This window comes from Mastigoproctus giganteus, chromosome 7, assembly GCF_048544385.1.
Source record: "Mastigoproctus giganteus isolate SK-2022 chromosome 7, ASM4854438v1, whole genome shotgun sequence".
NCBI classification, from domain to species: Eukaryota; Metazoa; Arthropoda; class Arachnida; order Uropygi; family Thelyphonidae; genus Mastigoproctus; species Mastigoproctus giganteus.
The window spans coordinates 221,881,256-221,906,238 of NC_143581.1; the positions used below are offsets into that span (position 1 = coordinate 221,881,256).

The following is a 24,983-nucleotide window of genomic DNA, read 5'->3' on the forward strand; positions in this document are numbered from 1 at the left end:
CTATATCTTTATTTAGAAAACATGAACCAAAAATGTCTGCTACCAGCATATATGCGTACATGAATGGCATCATTTCTCAACTGCCTAAAATATGGTGGTATATGTTAGCTGTAATTTTTCTTGCTTTATGTTGTATCATCCCTTGCTTTATGTTGTATCATCCCTACTTTATGTTGTATCAGCTGTATATGACTTTAATTTACTTTATTTCAGCAATAGTGATCAAACATTACTGAGAGATGAGGATCATCCCCAACTGATCAAATCTCTTGAGGTGTACCACTTGGAGAGATTTCCAGGCTAAACTCTAATTACATATCTCCTCCTCACATACATGGAGTATGTTCTGGACATTCACTCAAGAATAAAATATTAGATTAGCACTATTTTATGAGCATGCTTAGTTGGTCTGTGGAAGAGTTTTAAATCCAATTCTGGTGAAGTTTTCATAAACACTTCTTGAATATAGTATAAACGTTTTTAACTCCTGAGGCATGTTTTTGATAACTTCAATAACACCTGAAATAAAATGCAATATGTATATTATCTTACTGTTTATAGTGACTTTAACTTACTACTTCAGCAATTGTGATCAAACATTACTGAGAGATGAGGATCATCCCCACCTGATCAAATCTCTTGAGGTGCACCACTGAATATTAATTATATGTGAAGAGCTCAGATATGTATTATCAGTATCAAGAATTGAAAAACACACACAACTTGCACAAGAGCCTAAATATCGTATGGCAACATTTTTAGGTCTGATGAATATTGGGAACTGGAGATCACCATTTTCAACATTTCCAAAGTAATGTAAATTAAATGAATTTAAAAAAAAAAAAAAAAAAAAAAAAAAATGTAGACAGAAACATCAAGCAGGTGGGGCACACCATCAAAGAACAGGAAGTGTGTTTGTCTGTATACTATTTGCTAGATAACACATTACTAGGATTTCCACATCACTAGGATAAAAATAATACATTGTATACTACAATATATATATATAAGCAGAGGTCTTAATAATGCTAATTAATAAATATGCTAAGTAATAAATTAATAAATAATTTATTTATTAATTTGCAGTTAACTATATGAAATCTGAATGTTCATATAAAATAAACATAGTCCTTATTTTAAAACAAAAGGTTTCACTCTTCTTCATCCTTCCATCTCTGCTCCTGATTACTCAAGTTAGAGAGAAAAATGACCTGTTTGTTTGTAAAATGAAATTTTGCTTTTTTCCTGTGAAATACTCTTCAGACCTATTGGTACTTAGAAGTACATGTTATTATTGATAAAACTTGTCTCTATTTTATTGTTAGAGATCAAACAAAGGTATACATGAGAAAGGACAGTTTTTTTCACAATGGTATACTGAGCAATATAAAAGTTTCTACTAACACTTACAAATGCTCTGTAGAGAGTCTAAAAGTCAAATAGATGTTTATTATATAAATGGAACTCGTAGAAAATACTTGATACTGAAAAAAATATATATAGCGTTATAACTGTGTTGGGATACAAGTTTAGGGTTATAATTTTGTACTGAAATTGAAATTTTATTGAAATTAAATCGAAATCATGACTCAGACCAGAGCAGCAAAGCAAAAGACTCAAGTAATGGGAGTTGCTCTCTGAATCACAGTCTTTTGAAATGCACTGCTTGCATGATGTTTGTGGAGTAATCAGGTACGGGACATGATATTGCCATGGGGGATGTCTTTGTGTGTGCACGATGCAAGGAGTGTAACAAAATCAGGCAACAACCCATCAAGCTCTCAGCTGCCCACATCAATGCCAGAGCTTGCACTTGGTCATCACGCAACACAGCGGCAACCCCCAAGGCAGAATGCGCTGGTCCCACAGGAACTAGTAGTTGTTGGTGACTCTATTGTCAGGGAAATGGGGAACATGCTTTGTAAAAAGGATAGGTAGAACAGGACCAAGGTATGTCTGCCAGGGGCAAAGGTTGATGACGTTGTAGAGCGGATATCATCTTTTAAGGGCACAAAAGGTGATATAGTTGTACACGTTGGCACTAATAATATTAAGAGTAGGAGACCGGCAGAATTACTTAACAAGTACAGGTCACTGTTGAACAAAAGCCAAGAATTAGGGTTGAATTTGAAAGTGTCTGCAATTCTGCCCAGACATGATAGGAGGGAGTATATGATGAGAGCCTTGTCGATCAATTCGGCTCTGGAAAGATTATGCAAGGCTCAAGGGGTAAAATTTTTTTCAGCTTGGTCTGTACTTGTTAACCGGAGAGACTGCTTCTACAGGGATGGGATACACTTAAATAGAATGGGTGCAAGAATATTTGCTGAAGCTATCGAGGCAGTGTTAAGTGGGTCGGAAAACTGCTAGCTTGGGGGGAGGGATATAAGTACTAATAGATTAACAGTAGCCACTGGCAAAGATGAAAGTGATTCTTGCACTGCTTCTATTGGAATGAGCAGAAGCCTGGAAAACAAGATGCAGGATATTTCAGAGACTGCTGGGAGTCATTGCGGTACAAGAAAATACATGGGCTGTGTTAGGGTAGCTAAGAATAGGAACAGGTGCATGTATACTTGCGCGTACACCAATGCTAGAAGTTTGGTAAATAAATTTGATGAATTTGAGGTATTGCTTCAAGCATTGAAGGCGGATATCGTTGGGATATCAGAGACATGGTGTCACACAGATATAAGGAATGCAGAACTGGAATTTGGGGAGTACAACGTCTACAGAAAGGATAGATAGGATAGTAAGGGAGGAGGGGTTATGCTATTAGTTAAGAAACACAAAATCCAAGGAAGTGAAGCCAGTCGACATCACTGGACAGTGCAGTGTCGAGTCAGTTTGGTGTGACATAAGCATTGGAAGATCAAAATTGAGAGTAGGAGTGTGCTATAGGCCTAATGACTCTGATGAGTATAATAAGAAACTGTACAGGGAAATAGAGTGGGCGTAAATCAGAGAGTCTTATAATGGGGGATTTTAATTTCCCAGATATTGACTGGAATTTGTGGGTTGGTCACTCACACACTAGCAAGGCTTTTGTGGATTTATTGGATGATTGTTTTCTACATCAGCATGTTCGGGTGGCAACTAGAGGGGGTAATACTCTTGATTTGATTATCAGTAATGATTCTTTATGCATTAAGAATCTGGAGATAAAAGAACCACTAGGTGGCAGTGATCACAGTGTGCTGAAGTGGGATTTACTCCAAGAGGTAACTACCATCAGGGGTAAAGGGAAGGGTTATTGCTTTCGTAAAGGCAACTACGATGGACTCAGACAGTATTTAAATTCTATACAGTGGGACCAACTAAAAAATATTGTTCAAGATTTAGGCCTAAATGGATATCAGATGAACTAATGAGACATATTACAGAGAAGAAAAATGCATGGTATAGATATAAATTAACAAGTGACGCAGAAGCCTATGATAGATACAAGTTGATCTGTAACCAAATTACAAAGGAGGTTAGGTAGGCAAAGGCAGATTACGAGAAATCTTTGGCAAGGAATGCAAAGAAAAACAGCAAGGAGTTCTTTACTTATGTAAACTCTAGAAGGAATAGGATGAATCAGATTGGTCCACATGATATCGATGGTTCAACTGTTGATGATCCTGCTCAGGTAGCTAACAAACTAAATAAATATTTTGCATCGACATTCACACATGAGGAGTTATTCAGCGAGGGAAATGCCAGAGGTGTATTTAACTCTATCAGTAAGCTAGATAATCTTGAAATAACTGAGAGTAAAGTGGAGGAGAAATTGTTGAAGATAAACAAAAGAAAGGCACCTGGGGTGGATGGGATCTATCCAGTTATATTAAAGGAGGCAGCAAAGGAAGTAAGCAAACTCTGAGCTATAATTATAAGAACTTTTAATGTTGTTGCACATGGAAGACTGCTGCACAATACTGTTGCACATGGAAGACTGCTACACAAATTGGAGCAGTGTGACATTGGAGGCAAATTGCTGCTATGGATAAAGGGGTGGTTGAGGGGGAGAAGACAGAGAGTGGTAATCAATGGACACTGCTCATCGTGGACTAATGTTATTAGTGGAGTCCCTCAGGGCTCAGTGTTGGGTCCATTATTGTTTTCTGTATTTATAAATGATATTGATGATGGTATATCAAGCTTAATGTCCAAGTTTGCAGATGATACAAAGGTTGGCAGGGTTGTCAAGGACACTACTGACACTATGCTGCTGCAACAGGATCTGGAAAGGTTGAGCAGATGGGCTGAGAGGTGGCAAATGAAGTTTAACATTGACAAATGTAAAGTACTACACATGGGAAAAAGCAACCCCAGAGCAACGTATCAACTCTGTGGTACTACACTGACAGTGGTAGAGAATGAAAGGGACTTGGGGGTGATTGTGCAGGCAGATATGAAGTTCTCTGAGCAGTGCAGACGGGCTGCAAGAGTAGCTCATGGAGTATTGTCAATGATATACAGGAATTTTTCCAGCAGGGATAAGGAGGTGATTATTCCATTGTATAAGGCAATGGTCAGGCCACACCTAGAGTACTGTATACAGGTCTGGAGGCCTCATTTCAAGAAGGATGTAGAGCTGCTGGAACGAGTACAGAGAAGGGCAACAAGATTAGTGAATGGAACAAAGGGGTGCTCTTACGAAGAAAGGCTTAAGTTTTGCAAATTACAGTGTCTGGAGACTAGGCACCAGCGAGGTGATCTGATAGAGGTGTATAAAGCCTTGAATGGTTTAAGCATGCTCAATGCTGATGGGATTCTTCCTCTAGCTCAGAAAAATCACCTGAGAGGGCATAAATTCAAATTGAGGAAAGACAGATGTAGGATAGACGTGCGGAAATTTGCCTTTAGCCAGCGGGTGGTTGGTTGGTGGAACAGACTGCCATCCCTTGTGGTGGAGGTTGATAGCCTAAATAAGTTTAAGGCTCAGCTGGACAGGTATTTTGAACGAACAGAGGGGTGAAGTGGAAGTGGGTTTTTTTTTTTTTTTTTTTTTTTTGGCTGATGCTGCATAAGCTTGCTTTCTTGCATCAAATGCCTCTACTAATGCTAATGCTAATGCTAACTTCCTTGGACTCAGGGGAGGTACCCATAGACTGGAGATGTGCAAATGTGACCCCAATTCACAAAGGAGGATCAAAGGCTGACACAAGTAATTATAGACCTGTGAGTTTAACTTCTGTTCCAGGAAAATTAATGGAGGCACTGGTTAAAGAAGCACTGCAGGATCATCTAGACAAGACTTCAGTTATAGCTCGGACACAGCATGGTTTTGTTAAGGAGAAGTCTTGTCTGACCAATTTGATTGGATACTATGATGCAGTCACAAAAGAACTGGATGCAGGGAATAACTTTGATATTATATACTTGGATCTTAGAAAGGCTTTTGATACTGTTGCAAATGGAAGACTGCTGCACAAATTGGAACAGTGTGGCATTGGAGGCAAATTGCTGCTATAGATAAAGGGGTGGTTGAGGGGGAGAAGACAGAGTGGTAATCAATGGACACTGCTTATTGTGGACTAATGTTATTAGTGGAGTCCCTCAGGGTTCAGTGTTGGGTCAATTATTGTTGATAAATAATATTGATGATGGTATATCAAGCTTAATGTCCAAGTTTGCAGACGATACAAAGTTGGCAGGGTTGTTAAAGACACTACTGATGCTATGCTGCTGCAACAGGATCTGGTAAGGTTGACCAGATGGGCTGAGCGGTGGCAAATGAAGTTTAACATTGACAAATGTTAAGTACTACATATGGGAAACAGCAACCCCAGGGCAACGTATCAACTCTGTGATACTACACTGACAGTGGTAGAGAATGAAAAGGACCTGGGGGTAATTGTGCAGGCAGCTATGAAGTTCTCTGAGCAGTGCAGACGTTTGTTGTTTGTTATTTGGTTTTTTTTTAGGAGCATTAGCAACTAAGGCCGTATTGCTCCAGTGCGGTGGTCATTCTGTGACCTTTCCGCATCCTCCGTATTTGGTGGTGACAGGCTTGAACCCCAGTCTAATCAAGAAGCATGTGGTACGCACTGCTGCTCCTTCCCACCTGGCTACGGAGGTGCCAATGCAGACGGGCTGCAAGAGTAGCTCATGGTGTCTTGTCAATTATATACAGGAATTTTTCTAGCAGGGATAAGGGGGTGATTATTCCACTGTATAAGGCAATGGTCAGGCCACACCTTGAGTACTGTATACAGGTCTGGAGGCTTCATTTCAAGAAGGATGTGTAGCTGCTGGAACAAGTACAGAGAAGGGTAACAAGATTAGTGAATGGAACAAAGGGTTGCTCTTATGAAGAAAGGCTTAAGTTTTGCAAATTACAGTGTCTGGAGACTAGGCACCGGCGAGGTGATCTGATATAGGTGTATAAAGCCTTGAATGGTTTGAGCATGCTCAATGCTGATGGGATACAGCCTCTTGCTCAGAATAATCACCTGAGAGGGTATAAATTCAAATTGAGAAAAGACAGATGTAGGATAGATGTGCGGAATTTGCCTTTAGCCAGCAGGTAGTTGGTTGGTGTAACAGACTTTCATCCCTTGTTGTGGACGTTGATAGCCTAAATAAATTTAAGGCTCAGCCGGACAGGTATTTCGAACGAACGGAGGAGGGGTGAAGTGGAATTTTTTTTTTTTTTTTTTTTTTTTTTTGGCTGATGATGCATAAGCTTGCTTTCTTGCATCATATGCCTCTACTAATGCTAATGTTAATATTTATTAGAGAACTTGATACAATTTAATATGCTGTAGTTTATTTATTTTTTATTAGAGAACTTGATACCGTTTAACATGCTGTACTAAATTTTTGCTTTGTTTTAAGGTGAACAATGGCTGGGCAACTGCACATCAGCAGTAAAGACTGCAATTAGATATGAGGGTTAATTATAACTGTTCAGAGATAGTGGCAAGCTTAGTGAGGAAGAAATGTAACATTCAATTCTAAAACCATTTAAAGACTGCAAAAAAAATGGGATCTATGGATAACAAAGAAAACAGTAATGGATGTTCTCATCTGACACAGAAGCATTGTACGAGAACATTAAGGTGTTTTTTTTGTTTTTTTTTAAATAAAGTTGTATGAAATACATTACAGAAAGAGAGAATTGGACTGACTTACCATTTTATACCGAAATGTTTGAAACACAACTAAAGTGAAACCACAGAAACTACATAATCTACAGTACATGCATGGATGGTTATAATCAAAGAAAGAAATTTTCCAAACATGCTTAGGTAGGTGCTGAAGTAACAAGAACATTATTTAGCCAGATGAAGCCATTTTTAACACTGGAGACTATGTTAACACACACAACAGCATTATTAGAGAACCACATAATCGTAATCTGCAAGTAACAATGGCGCCTCCGTAGCCAGGTGGGAAGGAGCAGCAGTGCGTAGCACACGCTTCTTGATTAGACCGGGGTTCGAGCCCGTCACCACCAAATACGGAGGATGCGGAAAGGTCATTCAGGGAATGACCACCGCATATCCCGGAGCAATATGGCCTTAGTTGCTAATGCTCCTAAAAACCAAATAACAACATAACAACAGCAAGTAACAATGGACAAAAGCCAAAGCCATCCCAAAGTGACAGTGTGTCATAGGATGTAACAGAATTTTTTGCTCATACATTTTACAAGATATGATAAATTCAGGAAAAATACTTTAATAAGGTTTTTTTTTTTTTTTTTTAAATCATGCTCTGCTCAAATGTGAAGAAATGATCTTATTCATTAATTTTCCTAAATGATAGAGTTACAGGCCGACAGAGAGGCCTTTTTTACTTTCGGGTCCAAAAGTAAACCCTTCTTTATAAGTGGTCCAAAAAAAAAAAAAAAAAAAAAAAGAAAGTTTATTACAGAAAACCCAAGCACTCTTCATAAAACTGGAGGAAATAAAAAGGAAGTGATTGACAATGAAATTACTTGTAGACTTTCATGTTTAGAGGTCAGTTTGAGAAAGGCTGTTGACAAAGCTGGTGAATGGTATAAAATTGTCTAACAAACATTGCTTGTTAATCAATTAAACAATACATTAAGAGTTTAATCAATTAAACTCTTAATGTCCAATACCTTTTTTTAAAAATTAGGCAGTGTTTTTCTGATCACCCCATAGATCCCTCATGAGAGGCCGTGGCTATGAACTGCTTCATAAGTCATGAAAGAATGATTTCTTTATTCCATTGTAACTGATTGGATTGAACCAACTGATATTTATTTATGAATCTCCCATATAAAATAAATCTGAGTAAAATGTAAACATTTTAATCTAAATGTAGAACTTGTACTTCTAAAATGTAGAAATTTTAGAAATAAAAGTTTATTTCTTGCTAAACTATTTCTAAATGTAGAAAATGAAAGTTATTAGAAAATTAAAATAATTTATGAAACAAAAACAGTAAAGTAAAAGTTGATATTTTAATTCAAATTTTATTGTAGGGGGGAAACGTTCATGTTTAATTATAAGCCATATAGCAGCGCAAGTCTGTAAAAAAATTGTGTGCAACACAGTCATCAACATTTATCATTTTTGAGTAGTTTATGAAAATGCTTTATATATATATATATATATATATAAAGCAAAAAAAAGAAAGAAAGTGAGGGAGATAAAGAGTGATAGAAGTGAAATAGAAAATAACTAATAAAATATTCATAATAAGAAATAAGTAATTACAAAATAAGGATGTTGTCACATAACTTAGAAAACTGGCCTGCCAACAGCAAGGATTGCAAGCAAAATAGCAACCTATATATATATATATATAGGGTGGTAATTAATGGGTGCTGCTCTTCGTGAACTAATGTTATTAGTGGAGTCCTACAGGTTTGGTGTTGGGTCTTCTGTTGTTTTGTATATTTATCAATGATATTGATGAAGGTATATCAGGCTTAGTGTCAAAGTTTGCAGATGATACAAAGGTTGGCAGGGTTGTTAATGACAGTAATGGCAGTGTGTTACTGCAACAGGATCTAGATAATTTGGGCAGATGGGCTAAGAAGTGGCAACTGAAGTTTAACCTTGACAAATGCAAAGTACTGCATATGGGTAGAAGTAACCCCAGAGAAACGTACCAACTATGTGGTACTACACTTAAGGTGGTAGAAAATGAAAAAGACCTGGGAGTAATTGTGCAGTCAGATAGAAGTTTTCTGAGCAATGCAGACAGGCTGCCAGGGCAGGTCATGGGGTTTTGTCAACGATATATAGGAATTTTGCTAGCAGGGAAAAGGAGGTGATTGTCCCTCTGTATAAGGCAATGGTCAGGCCATGCCTTGAGTACTGCGTTCAGGTCTGGAGGCCACATTTTAGGAAGGATGTAGATCTGCTTGAGCATGTACACAGAAGGGCAACAAGATTGGTAAGGGGAATGAAGGGATCCTCTTACCAAGAGAGGCTTAAGTTCTGCAAATTGCAGTGGCTGGAGACTAGGCATCTGCGCGGAGATCTGATCGAGGTGTTAGTTGGTTCTTGGGTTTTATTGGCGCATTAGCAACTAAGGCTATAATGCGCCAAAACCATGATTGAGGTGTATAAGGCCTTGAATGGGTTGCGCACGCTGAATTCTGATGGGATCCTTTCACTTGTTCAGATTACGAGCCTAAGGGGGCATAAATTCAAATTAAGAAAAGACAGATGTAGAATAGATGTGCGGAAATTTTCCTTTAGCCAGCAGGTGGTTAATTGCTGGAACAAACTTCCATCTGTCGTGGAAGTTGATAGGTTAAATAAATTTAAAGAGGAACTTGACAGGAATTTGGAGGGAATGGTGTGATTTTTTTGGCTGATTCTGCATAAGCTCATACAGTTGCTTTCTTGCATCACATGCCACTACTACTACTACTAAAGTTAAATTTCCATAAGTTGAGTATTACATAAGTCGGGGAGTGGCTGTATATATAAATAACTGCATATTAGTTTATGTTAAGTTCAATGGTCAAAAGATATTTTACAAAATTGTGAACCTACCATTTTCTCCTGGTTCTGTTATTACTTCAATGTATGATGATGGGAATATTCCTCGTTTTATTCCTATCCTACCTTCGTACCAGTTTTTATCGACTCTTCGAATTAGAATAACTGTCTCGCCCTAATTCAAGGTGAGATAAATTTACACAGATTATAACAATTTTTGACTCACTCTCGATGTAGTAAAAGACTTAATGCTATTTAAATTTTGGCTGGATAAAAATCATTTGTCTTATTTCCAAAATATGTTGCAATTACTGAAGGAAAAAAAAAAAATCTAGCCCTCAGTAGGCTTTCTTATCTTGTTTTGTTTATTTGATATTGTACCAAGAAGATTAACAAAGTCACTATCCAAAATAGAGGGTTTTGTAATAATTCTTTATAAGAAAATTTCACTATTTTTTCTTTTCTACTACCTGCTTCCCTGACTCAGCTGGAAGGTATATTATCCACTGGTAAATGCACACCAAGTTGTTTAGTGGAGCAGTAACAGGAGTGTGCTACTGTGGACTTAGTCTAGTTTGTGCATCTGTTGTTAAATAGGTGATTTATTGAGCCCTCTATTCAGATAACTAGTCGTTTGTGATGGAGCAGCTAGTCACAGTTAGCATATAAGATAAGGCAGTAGCATAAGAAACACTCATGAGTATCAAAATGTTTCATATATTTACAACCAAAAATAATTTCAAGAGTGATAAAAAAAAAAGAAAAAAAAAATATGGAACTTGGCTGGAAAAAAATAAGACCAAAAGAACTTTTACCTAGTTAGGTTTTGGGTTTTATACCAAGCTTGATGCCCTTTTAGGTTCGAATGTTTCAACTTATATATTTATTAAAAAAAAAATATTACAGAATTTCAGAAAAACTTGTTAATGAAGCCTTATCTCTTTAATGTATTTGACATTTGGATGATTTGTCAACTCTTTATTAATGCAACTTGTTATGCGTGATGAGCAGTTAGTCTCAATTATCAAGTGTGTTTTATTTCATTTTATTAGTGTTGATGAACTGATACAAAAATTGCATGCTTTTCTCAAAGAGGATCTTATCAATTTTAATTAAATTTTTATTTTCATTTTTCAAGTTAATTAAATTACTTAGATTAAGGTTTGAAACATATAAGCTTTTGTTATTTTCTTTACTTATTCATTATTCATTTGCTTTAAATACAACATTCTATGATATTAATTAATCATGATCATATAAGCTGGTGCACAAAACTTTAGGACCAACACTATTTCTAAAGGTTACAACCACAAAATCAAACGAAACAGCCTGTGGTGATTTGCATAACTGTGGCCAGTCAGTAGAAAGCTGGTGCACATGCAAAAATCTGAATCGTGATAAGAGGGCTCACATAAACAGATAAAAGTAGCAGTTATGTGCAAATTACCGAATGGTGAGCACGATTGTTACAGACGTTCAATTGGTTTCATACAGTGCTACAGACAACAAAATGGCCAGTAGACAACATCTGGATGACTTTACCTGGGGTCGAATAATTGGGAAGTTTGAAGTGCAAGGAGTGTAGCTGCAGAGTTCGGTATTGCTCATAGCATCATCTCACGTGCATGGTCGGCCTTCAGAACCACAGGTACAGCTGTTTGAAGGACCAGTGGTGGTCATCCATGAAAAACAATGCCCAACGAAGACTGCTATATACTCCTACAGGCTAAGAGGGACTGACACCAAACAGCGGGATCTATTGCAAACCAGCTGCACAAGAGCACAGGATGCAGGATATCGGGGTTTACTGTAGTCAGGTGACTCCACAAAGGTGGACTGTTTGCCCGACAGCCAGTACACTGTGTCCCTTTAACACCTGCCCATCGGAGACACCGTTTACAGTGGTGCATCAAACACAAGGACTGGGGAGCAGCGCAGTGGAGTAAGGTACTCTTTACTTTACTTTCAGTCTCAGCAGCAATTCTGGAAATCAGCTAATCTGGCTGGATGTTGGCACATGGTATCACTCCACAGAACCTGCCAAACCAGAATTTAAATATTTTACCAGAGGTATCACCCCACAAACATCACTGAAAGGGATTGATATGGCGGTCAAGGTGTTCTCATCTGGGAAGGAGTTATCTTGGATGGACGTACACAACTCCAGATACTAGAAGGTGGTACTGTAACCAGTGCACGCTACTGTACTGAGGTAATCCTTCCCCACGTGTGTCTGTTCCGAGGTGCCATTGGCTCCGAGTTCGTGTTTATGGATAATAATGCTACACCCCATCGCACTGCAGCTGTTGGAAAGGACATTGAGGACACTGTTCATATGGATTTGCCTGCCTGTTCCCTCGATCTAAATCGCATCGAACAAATATAGGATGCTCTTGGGAGATGCCTAGTGGCATGTCCACACCCACCAGAAAATGTTCACCAGCTGATGATGGCACTGACAGAGGAATGGATAATGTTACTACAAGAACTTATCAACAAAATTGTTCTAAGTATCGACATTACGGGTGGCCATATCTTATACTGAAGACCACCTGTTCCCTTTGTTCCATCTTTGGCAGTGATGCATCTGTATCATGGCAACCAGTGCTACGTTGCCATTTTTGAATAAAGTCCCTCTGTACCATTTTTTTTGTTGTTGTTGTTTCCTTCATCATTTCTGTACCTCATGAGGTTTCTTTGATATGCTTTTTCCCATATCCAGGCCACTCCTATGAGAAACTACAGGTCAAAACCTGACTGGTCCTTAAGTTTTGCACAGCAGTGTAGTTAGATAACTAATAGATAGTTTGTAAAAACAGACTCAGTTTACTAGCTATGTCAAATAGCCTTAGCACTCATAGTCAAATTTGACACTCTTTCACTGTGAACTTCAGTGAAGAATGGAAAATCTATATACAACCCCAAATAGAATATGATACTCTAGCAAAAAATAAAAAAATAATAAAATAAATGACTAAGTGGTGTGATAATCCATTTTGATATCTGTTTTAGTATTAAAAAAAAAAAAAAAAAAGCAAACTGCAGCCATTATCAATCCACTGCAGAATGGAAGCCTCCTTAACAATTCATGAAGAAAATGGACCATAATCTGCTATGCTGGTCCAGTGCAGTTTGGCAGATCGACCATATTTAATAATCAGGGACTTGAACCCTATTGTACTCAAAGAGTGTGTGTTACTGCACTCCCGCCCCTGACCACTCAGCTACAGAGTATCTGTTTTAGTATTACAGTGATGTAACATAATATTACACTAACCACTTCATACCAAATGAAGTATAATGCTCTTGGTTGTCCATCCCTAAAAACATCATCACATATGCCACCATCACCACATCTGAACTACAATGTTAGTTTTTGTTCTAAAACTAATAGAGTTCTCTACTGGTATTTAATTTTAACACCTGTTCCTGAGGAATCCATACTGGACTATATCAAATGAAAGGACTGAAATTTTTTTGACAGTGTAAATGTGACTCACCATAACAACTTAGCAACTAAAGACAGACTATACATATAATTTTTACTGTGACATCTGAGTTCCCAAGTGCTGAATGAATAAAAAAGTATATTTAACTTATCTCTAAGAAGTTGCATAGTCCTTCCTATTTGAATACAATCTTGATCCTCTAGAGTAGTATTTCCCAACCTGTGTCTGCATAATGTATGAAAGTGGTCTGCAGGCCTTGACAATAAAACAGAGCTTTTCTGGGGTAGTTAATTCAATTTAACAGTGATGGGAGATATACATATGCATCACTGTATTTAAAAAAATAGTTAATATATTTACATGTATAGTTTTAATATTTTTTGTTGTCCATGGCTTCTACCTCAAATATACTTTTAGGGTCTGCATGTCTCAGTGGGTGAGAAATATGTGAATAAATAAATATAAAAGTAGATTGTGGCTTCCACCTGAAATATAAAGCTGGGGGGGGGGGGGAGAAACCCAGGTTGGAAAATCACTGATCCAGGGGACCAGTTCCCAACCTTTTTTTTTTCACTCAAGTAATTATACCTGGGTACTAGCACACAAGACTTCTTTCCAGTGAACTCAATGGAGGTTTTATTAATCTCAAGGCACACCCAAGCATTAGCAGAAGCATACGATGTAAGAAAGGAAGCTTATGCAGCATCAGACAAAAAAATAATAAAACCCTCCCATCTCACCCCTCCATTAGTTTCAAATGCTTGTCCAGCTCAGCCTTAAATTTATTTAGGCTATCAACTTCCACAACAAAAGATGGTAGTCTGTTCAACCAATCAACTATAAGCTGGCTAAAGGCAAATTTCTGCACATCTATTATACAACTGTCTTTCCTCAATTTGAATCTGTGCCCCCTCAGGTTCTTAATCTGAGCAAGAGGAAGAATCCCATCAGCAGCATTCAGCTTACTCAAGCCATTCAAGGCCTTATACACCTCAATCAGATCACCTTGCAGGTGTCTACTCTCCAGGCGCTGCAATTTGCAGAACTTAAGCCTTTCTTGGTAAGAGCGCCCCTTTGTTCCCCTTCACCAATCTTGTTGCCCTTCTTTGTACTTGTTCTAGCTACTCTACATCCTTCCTAAAATGAGGCCTCCAGACCTGTACTGTGTACAGGTCTGGAGGCCTCATTTTAGGATGGCTTGACCATTGCCTTGTATAATGGGATAATCATCTCCCCGTCCCTGTTAGGAAAATTCCTTGATATCATTGACAAGACTCCATGACCTGCCCTGGCAGCCCCTCTGCACTGCTCAGCGAACTTCATATTTGACTACACAATTACCCCCAGGTCTTTTTCACTTTCCACTTCCCTGAGTGTAGTACCATACAGTTAGTACATTTCTGTTCGGTTATTGCTACCCATATGCAGTACTTTGCATTTGTCAATGTTAAACTTCAGTTGCCACTTTTCAGCCCATTTGCCCAACTTATCTAGATCCAGTTGGAGTGGCATACTGTCTTTACTGTTGTTAACAACCTTGCCAACTTTGTATCATCTGAAAACTTGGACATTAAACCTGATATACCTTCATCAATATCACTGATAAATATACAAAACAACAATGGGCCCAAAACCCCTGGGAATTCCACTATAACATTTGTCCACAAAGAGCAGTGTCTGTTGATTACCACTCTCTGTCGTCTCCAACTCAATCATCCCTTTATCCATTGTAGCAACTTACTCTTAATGCTATACTTCCAATTTGTACAGCAGTCTTCCATGTGCGACAGTATCAAAAGCTTTCCTGAAATCCAAGTATATGATATCAAAATTATTTTTGGCATTCAGTTCCTTTGTGACCACATCATAGTATCCAATCAAATTGGTCAGAGAAGACCTCCCTTTAACAAACCCATGCTGTGTCTTAACTATTACTGCAGTCTTGTCTAGATGATCCTACAATGTGTCTTTAACCAGTGATTCCATTATATTTCCTGGCGCCTCTGTGGCCAGGTGGGCAGGAGCAGCAGTGCGTAGCACATGCTTCTTGATTAAACCGGGGTTCGAGCCCGTGAGCCACCAAATATGGAGGATGCGGAAAGGTCAGGGAATTACCACCGCATGTCCCTGGAGCAATATAGCCTTAGTTGCTAATGCTTGTAAAAACCAGATAACAACATCCATTATATTTCCCGGAACACAAGTTAAACTAACATGTCTTTAGTTACCTGTGTCATCTTTTGAACCCCCTTTGTGAATTGGTGATACATTTGCACACCAATCCATGGGGACCTTCCATGAGTCCAAGGAAGCTCTCATAATTATGGCCACGGGTTTGCTTACTTCCTTTGCTGCCTTTAATATAATTGGATAGATCCTGTCCGCCCCAGGTGCCTTTTTTACGTTTAACTTCAACAATTTCTCCTCTACTTTGCTCTCCCCTCATTGAATAACTCCTCATGTGTGAATGTAGAAGAAAAATACTCATTCAGTTTATCAGCTACCTGAGCATGATCATCAATAGTCAACCCATCTATGTTAAGTGTTCCAATCTGATTCATCCCTTTCTTTCTAGAGTTTACATAAGTAAAGAACCCTTTGCTGTTTTGTTTTCATCCTTTGCCAAGGTTTTCTCATAATCTACCTTCGCCTGCCTAACCTCCTTTGTGACTTGATTACAGACTAGTTTATATCTGCCATAGGCTTCTGTGTCACCTGATACTTTATATGCATCCGATACATTTTTCTTCTCTGCCAGGAGCTCATTAGTTCATCTGACATCCATTTAGCCCTAAACCTTGAACAGTATTTCTTAGTTGGAATGGAAAGCCTAGTAGCCTCCAAAATTAAGTCCCTGAAGACTTCCCATTTAGAATTCTATATTAGTAACACGTCAGTTGATCCCACTGTACAGAATTTAAAAACTATCTGAGACTCCTGTAGTCACCTTTATGAAAGCAAAAGCCCTTCCCTTGAAGGTAGTTACATCATTAAGTAATTTCCACATCAGTACATTGTGATCACTATCACCCAGTGGTTCCTTTATCTGCAAATTCTTAATGCATGAATAATCACTGCTAATAATCAGATCAAGAGTATTACTCCCTCTGGTTGCTTCTCGAACATGTTGCTGTAGAAAACAGCCATCCAATAAATCCACAAAAGTCTTGGTAGTGTGTAAGTGACCAATCCACAAGTTCCAATCATTATCTGGAAAGTTAAAATCCCCCATTATAAGACAGTCTGATTTACTGGCCCACTCTATTTTTCTGCACAATTGCTCATTATACTCATCAGATTCATTAGGCCTATAACCCACACCTACTCTCCTTTTTCCTTTCTCACTGCTTATGTCACACCAAACAGGCTCAACATTGCATTGTCCACCATCAATTGGATGCACTTCCTTAGATTTTATGTGTCTCTTAACTAACAGCATAACCCCTCCTCCCTTTCTCTCCTGTCTATCCTTTCTGTACACATTGTACTCCCCAAATTCCAATTCTGCACTGCTTATGTCTGTGTGACACCATGTCTCTGATATCCCAACGTTTGATGTCTTGACTAGTACTTCAAGCTCATCAATTTTATTAACTATACTCCTAGCATTGGTGTACATGCAAGTATACCTGCACCTGTTTTTGCTCTTAATTATCCTAACACAGCCCATGTATTTATTTGTTCCTCTATGACTCCCAGCAGTCCTGGAAATCTCCATTGCTTTACTTTCCAGGCTGCTGCTCATTCTAATAGAAGCAGTGCAAGAATCACTTTTGCCTATGCCTGTGGTCACTGTTAACCTTTTAGTCTGTGTATACCTCCAAGCTAGCAGTTTTCCGATCCACCTAACACTGCCTCAATAGCATCAGCAAATATTCTTGCACCCTTTCTATTTAACTGTACCACATCCCTGTAGAGGCCGTCTCTCCTGTCAACAGTTATTGGTAATGTAAGATTTATAAATTAGTGGGCAGATTAAATACTCTCAATTTATAACAGATAACTGTGGCATCATCTGTACAGAACATTCCATTTGAAAATATACATAGATTTATAATTTATATATATATATATATATATATATATATATATATTAAAGTAATCTGATGATTTGAGAGAAGATGACTGCAGATGCCAATATTTTAACTGTTATGTGCCTATGATAATAAAAAAGCAAATATATTTAACACTGAAGCTAGTGTTTTTTATTTTGAAAAATAGCAAAAATACTGTAAGACATCTTCAAACATAACCATGGACAAAAACAGGCATTGATTAAATAATTAGTTTTCTGCAAGAAAAAAATAACGCTTTTTATCAGCAACAATGTATATAAAATAGGTTGACAAAATATATATCTATAACCTGCATTCTTAAGCTTGAAACCACAAAGGTATAAAATTGTTCAAAAGAATGTTTTTTCATGTTTAAAACAGTTCCATGCTAAATGAAATAATAAATTGTATTTGTTTAAATAAAATTTGAAACAGACCACTAAAATCATTAACTGATGGTTTAGTTCATTTTTATGTTTATTCAAATGTTGTTATAGCACCAAAGGAACTAAGGCCATCGGGTGATAGAGATTTTCTTCATAAATTACCCACATCATATTGTCAGTTTTCCTGCATAAAAAACTGGAGTCTTTGAGGTAGGGTGCAGACAGAGAGAAAGAGACAGTGTGTGTAACCCTTGTCTGAGACTTATTAACTTAGCCACATTATTAATTAAAAACATAACCCCTCCCTCATTTGTTTAGATGGGATTCACACATTGGCCTTTTCTGCACTGTGCTAGCAACAGAGGTTTTTTTTTATTTTGTATTTTAAATTATTCTTTGCATAATCTTAGCACAGTTGTCCTCATCAACTACATATTTTAAAAAATTGCTGCATAAACTGATATCCTGTAAACTGGTGATTTCTTTTACACTCACCTTGAATAGAGACAGTTCAACTGGTGTCTGTGCACGAAAATTATACTTCACTCGGGCCTCTCCTTCAGATGCTTTTTTGGGCTGAAGATGAGCGGTTTCTGAAGGTATCACCTAAATAATATATATAGCAGTTCCAGTGAAACCATATAAAGTGTAAAACTCAAAAGTTATTTTATACAGAATAAATTTTACTTTCAAAGGCATACAAAATATTTTAACCTTTATTTTTCTCCCTCTATTTTTAGATTTTTTAACATCAAATTATATTCCACCTTCTATTTGATGCCTGCTATTTCTTTGTAATTTATTAATCATTTCTACATTTTCTCTCCGTTACAGCTTCTTTCCTGCTATTTGGAATTCAGCCTTTAATTTCAGATAATTCAATGCATCTTTTAGGTTCTTCGCATTTTTTTCCTATCTTCCACCTTAATTTTTCTATTTCCTACTAATTTTGGTACTTTGTGCTCATTACAATTCCATCTGTTAGCACTTTGTCTCTCACTTTTTTACTTCTAGCTTAAATATATACTTTTGTATCCTTTGCTGCTGCTTAGTGCACAAAGGTGCGATTCCCATATAACCTTTTTAACTTTTAATTTACCTATACCTTCATATTTGTCACTCCTACTCATTTTACCCATACATACATATAATAGATGTACACAGCACAACATACTTCATTTTTCTGATTATGGCATAAATAGTTTAATCTAGATCCTTCAGTCTTCACCATTCTTGTTAAGTGGTGATATACTTCTACAGCAGTCACCTATGGGATATATGCATGTCTCTATTTGCAGGTGGTTCTCCATCTTCGCCAACAAATATTGCAGCAACCTCCGTTTTGGATGTGGGTGCATTATATAAAATCTCTTAACCATCTTGTCCAATTGTTGCATTACTTCGGCCATACACCCTTGGTTTGATTGTTTTTCAAGCCATTTTGTTGTTATTTCAGCAGAATCGAAAATATAAAGTTGTCCATATCCTGGCTTATTTGCCTCGTTTGGATATAGCAGTGAGACCAAATGGTAAATCTTGCTGTGTATTCTAAAACAGTATGGACCATTTCCAGGTAATGATTTAATTTCTGCGCCCATTGATTGCTGAGTTGTACTCTCGTATATGTTCTCTGCAGTTATTTGCTTCATGTTTATCCCCTGTAAGCAGCCCTCATAATAGAGTAGGTGTCTCAGACAATGGGTCAAGTGAAACCTTTCCATCATGGCAGCAGTTAGTGTATTTATTTGATATGTTTAATTCATGTACCCAATACATTTCAATACTCACAGTTGTAACACATATTTCTTATGTCATGCTCTTCCACATTAATTATAGCTTGTTGATTATTCGCATCCGGTACTTTTATTTGATTAGTTCTACGGCATTTCGCCCGTCTTCTCATTTCCAATCTTGCGTCTCTTTCTTCAATGTTTTCTGTCCGTCTTCGTAGTCATAGTCTCATTTTGGTCTCTTAGTTTATTAGATCTTTCCTCTAATGTTCATTAGCATTTCTTCTATAGAAGAAGTTCTCACTTTACGAGTTCCCGGGTTTACGAGTTTTTTTTCCCCAAGTATCAAGTATCGACAAAATTGAAAATATGAACATTAATTGCAAATAATGAATGTTAACCATTCATAAATACCTCATTCCAAACCACGTGCGTAGCTATACAATACAGTGTACCCCACTTTACGATATTAATCAGTTCCAGAGAGAGACCATCCTATCGTTAAAATATCATAATGTGAACCCAATAACACATTGTTTTTTGGTAATTCGTTTCAAGATCTCGGAAGTTGAAATTTTCGTTGTATAACTAAGCTGTTTATCTCCCTAAAATGTCATTTTTAAGGTCATCGTAAATTGTATTAGTTACGAATTCAAATCATTAAAATGCACTACACTTTCATCGTTATCATATGTTCCATTATAAGAATCAGTTTTAAACGCCTTTGTGATATTTTTCTAAAGCACATTTCTGGAAGTCACGACCATAAAACAATTTGCACTTTCCGGTTTATTGGGCTTTATTGTTAGTGCATCTAATTATAAACGGGTAGTAAACTCGATCTTCTTCCATTTGCGAAAATCCCGATAGCTGGAATTGTGTGGTTTTTTTTACGTTATTTTGGTGAAATGTGTTTCCCCTTTACTGAAATCTTCATCATATAAAAAACATAAATAAATTTTCAGAATCTTCTCTTCATTCCTTTTTTTTAAGCTTCATAAACTTGTTACTCCACGCAAATCGTGTTAGTTGCCATTTGTATGTGCTGTTAAAAAATGCTTATGCATGCAATCGTGAAATTTATGATTAAAAGAGAAGATTATTTTGGAAACAAACGCCTCTTGAAACATTTCTGAAGAAGATGACTCCTTGTGCAACAAACCAACAAGTTCCGAGCCAATAATGAGTGATCAATGAGTGTGCATTTAGTCGATGATAAAGAATAAACATTCTTTAAAATTTGTAAGTCATAAATAATTTCTTTTTTATTATAATTTGCTTGTTACAGGCTACGTTTTAATTTCTTTGGATAAATCAATCATTGTTTAAACAAACTAATTAGCTAACTAATTTCATTGTTGAGAACGTAAACCCTATTTTTAACATTATGTCTATGGGATTTAATTCCCGCTTTATGAGCACGTGCTAGGAATAAATTAACTCGTAAAGTCGAGAACTACCTGTATTTTCTCAAAGTTCTTAAACACTGTTCAGCCATTTTTACACTTATTAAAACTTAGAATGGTTTATTAAAATTGAAGACAGATAAAATAAACATACATCGATAGCTATCAGGCATAGGTTGTCTTTCTTCAGTCGAAAGTCATTAGTACAAAAATTAATAAAGAATGCCTGGTAAGGTGGTCATGCGAAGTGAACTGTATGAACAGGTGTTGGCAACAATTATCAGTTGGAAAATTTGGGCAGCATAACCAAGCGTTTTATATACACACATGTATATCATGCAGTATGATTGATGTCTTTTGAAGTTATGATGAACACCATGGTGAGATCCAAACTTCCTTACATTTTGAGGGTACAACTATAAAACAGTGTTCACAGGCCGGCCGCTAGTTAGTACACCAGACCGAACCTATTTGTAACTCTCTAGGAGGCTTCCAGATCAGCTAGTGCATAATCTTGCTACTTCTACTCTGCCAGATAGTGACTGGAGGGAGTCCAAGTAGTGTGTACGTGGGTGGGGGGGGGGGAATTGTTGAGGCCACGTTATGGCAAGAATATGGGAATATATTCTTACTATGTGCATCCAAAATTTCATTACTTCGTGCAGCACGCACCCCTCACTTTTTCTTACTATTGGATACACCATGAATCGTCAAACTAATACAGCAAACTTATCTGCAAAAAGACCTAAACCTCCCAAACACTTCCTAGTTTATTTCACAAATATACGTGGTCTCAGTTTAATTTCAGTGATGTCCATTTCCACTTACAGTCTGCAAAACCCCATGTACTTTTTCTGGGAGAGTCTCAGTTATCGGTTGATTCAACCACTGCTCATCTCAGTTGCCCAAATTATTCGCTGTTCGATTCCTTTTGCCTCAAAGGTGGTACTTGTGCATATGTCCGTTGTTGTTGTTATTGTTATTTGGTTTTTAGGAGCATTAGCAACTAAGGCCATATTGCTCCGGGAATATGCGGTGGTCATTTCCTGACCTTTCCACATCCTCCGTATTTGGTGGTGACGGGCTCGAACCCCGGTCTAATCAAGAAGCGTGTGCTACGCACTTCTGCTCCTTCCCACCTGGCTACGGAGGCGCCCGCATATGTCCGTTCTGATATTCTCTGTCACAGACATGGTAATTTGAAATCTCCTCTTTTCAATCTTTTCTGGCTTAAAATCTCTCTACTTCATTGTGTTAAATTCATCTGTTGTCTCTACCGTTCTCCCAACTCCACTAATCACTTGGAGCTCTTTGACTTCCTCTCTTTGCAACTTGACTTTCTCAAGTCCAACTTTCCTAACAGTGAGGTAATTTTCCTTGTTGATTTTAATGTTCACAACTCCAGCTGGCTTCCGTTTTCTAGTCATACTGACCCAGCTGGTCAAGATGCTGAGGCTTTTGCAATTACTAATGACCTCGCACACACTGTTTGTTTACCTACCAGAATACCGGACAATCCTAACCATACAGCCAACACGCGTGATCTTTTTCTCACAAACAACCCTTCTAAGTACACGGTTGAAGTGAGTGATCCTTTAGGCACCTCAGATCACAACTTGGTGATTGTCTCTTCGCCAATGGAGCCATTACCTCATGGCTATTCCCAACCTCATATTGTTTGGCATTACAAGAATGCAAATGGGATGACATGTGAGATTTATTTTCTTCTTTTCCTTGGTTGGATTACTGTTTCAAAACTTCTGATGTCAATGTTTGCTCAGATGGTGTCAGTGCAATTATTCTTGTAGGAATGGAATCCTTTATTCCACACTCCACTTTTAAAATCTCGTCCTTTATCTAAACCTTAGTTTTCCAATAAATGTGCTAAGGCTTTTCAAGGAAAGAATGTTGCATATCGTAATTGGCTTGTTTCTAATTCTTCAGTTTCATTTTCTGCCTACACCAAAGCTTGCAACCACTGTAAAGCAGTTATTAATCAGTCCAGATTTTGAACAGGCCAAGGGTAGAAAACTTGCTTCTTGCCCTAATGGTAGCTGAGCATTCTGCTCTCACTTCTGTCAAAACCAGATGGTTCTATTGTCACTTCAGTCAAGGATAAAGCTGACCTGCTAGCATCCCATTTTCCTTCCAACTCCAATATTAATGATCTTGGTAAAACACCTCCCACCATTCCCAACACACTCCATTCATTGCCTCCTGTGGTCTTCCATCAAAAGGATATCAGAAGGATTTTGACGAATCTTGATGCTAAAAAAGCTCCGGTTCCGATGGTATTTCTCCACTTGTTCTGAAAACCTGTGCTCCTGAACTTACTCCTGTTCTTTGCCACCTTTTTTCACTTTCTTATTACAAAGGTGTTTTTCCTCTGCTTGGAAATTTGCTCATATCCAGTAAATTCCTAAAAAGGGTGACAAATCCCTCCCATCCAATTATCATCTCATTGCAATTACTTCTACTCTTTCTACAGTAATGGAGAAATCGATTAACTGCCAACTCTTAAACTACCTTGAAACATACCGTCTGATCAACGATCGCCAGTATGGATTCTGTCAGTGTCGATCCACTGGTGATATTCTGGCTTATATTACCCATTTATAGACAAATTCAATGGAAAAGTTCGGTGAAACACAAGCAGTTTCTCTTGACATCTCAAAGGCTTTTGATCATGTTTGGCATAAAGGTCTTCTAAGCAAGCTTCTATCTTATGGTTTGCCAACTGTTTTTTGTAATTGGTTATCCAGTTTTCTCTCCGACCGCCGTTCACTGAGGTGATGGTAGATGTTCTGTCTTCTAATTTCTCCACTAATGCTGGTGTCCCCCAAGGTTCAGTTCTTTCTCCCACTCTTTTCCTCTTGTATGTTAATGACTTTCTTCAATTTACCGGAAATCCTATCCATAGTTTTGCTGATGATAGCAAATTGCATTCCAGTTTGAGAAACCTCACCCTGCTCAATCAGCTTCAACTTCTTGAATATCTGCTACCAATTCCTTAAATGCCAATCTCCAGGTAATTCTCCAGTGGGGCAAAGACAACTTAGTTGATTTCAATCCTTCTAAAACTCAGTCCTGTCTCATATCATGCAAAAAGGATTCTTCTGCTCCTATACTTATCTTTGGTGACTCTCCAATTTCTAGGAAAGATGATATATCTCTTTTGGGAATTACCCTGACTTCTAATCTCTCTTGGCACAAGCACATTACAAATATTGCTTCCTCTGCATCTAAAAAAACTTTGGGTTTTCACTTTTGCTCTTGGCGTTGCTTTTCTTCCAAACAGTTGTTCACTCTGTACAAATCGCAAATCCACCCTACCATTGAATATTGTTCCCATGTCTGGGGCGGTGCTCCCAAAACCTCTCTCAGGCTTCTAGATTCCATTCAGAAGAGGGCAATTACGTTAATTAATGACTCATTTCTAAAAGAGTCTCTCCACTCTCTGTCTCACAGATGTTCTGTTTCTGCTGCATGCCTTTTCTACAGATACTTCCATAGGCACTGTTCTTCTGAATTGGCTTCTATAATTCCCACTCTCTCTTTCAAAACAGTCCGAACACGTGCTGCCACCAGCCAACATCCATTTACTGTCCAACTTCAAACTCACAGAACCAACTTTTCATCTTCCTCGTTTATTCATTCAGTTTCCGTTTTGTGGAACAATCTTCCTTCCTTCATACGTATTTCCTGAAAATTACAGTCTACGGAAGTTCAAGTCTAATGTCAACAAATATCTTTTGTCTTCTCAACCTCCAACCCATGCATGGTACTAAGTACCATAGAATCTAATACCTCTCATGTTTAGGGTTTTCATTAAAAAAAATAAATAATAAATAAAAAAATAAAAAAATATATATATGTTTAGTGATAAAAGTAATTGAAGAGAAAGGGAAATAGGAGAGTGAATTAACAGAAAGGGAATAAAGGAGTAAGAAAATGAAAAAAACGAATGAAAAGCTCTTAGTTAATATCAATTTAAAAAAAAAATTCTAGATCATATTGATTTAAAGCAGATTTCTTAACCT

At 37.6% G+C, this 24,983-nt stretch overlaps 1 protein-coding gene across 3 annotated transcripts in view; it reads right to left on the reverse strand.

The window, feature by feature from the left end:
- The window catches only part of LOC150083714 (uncharacterized), a 448,219-nt gene that overhangs the window by 34,345 nt on the left and 388,891 nt on the right, over positions 1-24,983 (reverse strand). For all 3 annotated transcript variants that reach the window (XM_090378158.1, XM_090378157.1, XM_090378156.1), the window contains 2 exons: positions 18,303-18,413; positions 9,972-10,092 (listed from right to left, as the gene is read on the reverse strand). In XM_090378158.1, the coding sequence (XP_090234284.1) occupies positions 9,972-10,092; positions 18,303-18,413 (232 nt within the window). The remainder of the gene's footprint in view (positions 1-9,971; positions 10,093-18,302; positions 18,414-24,983) is intronic.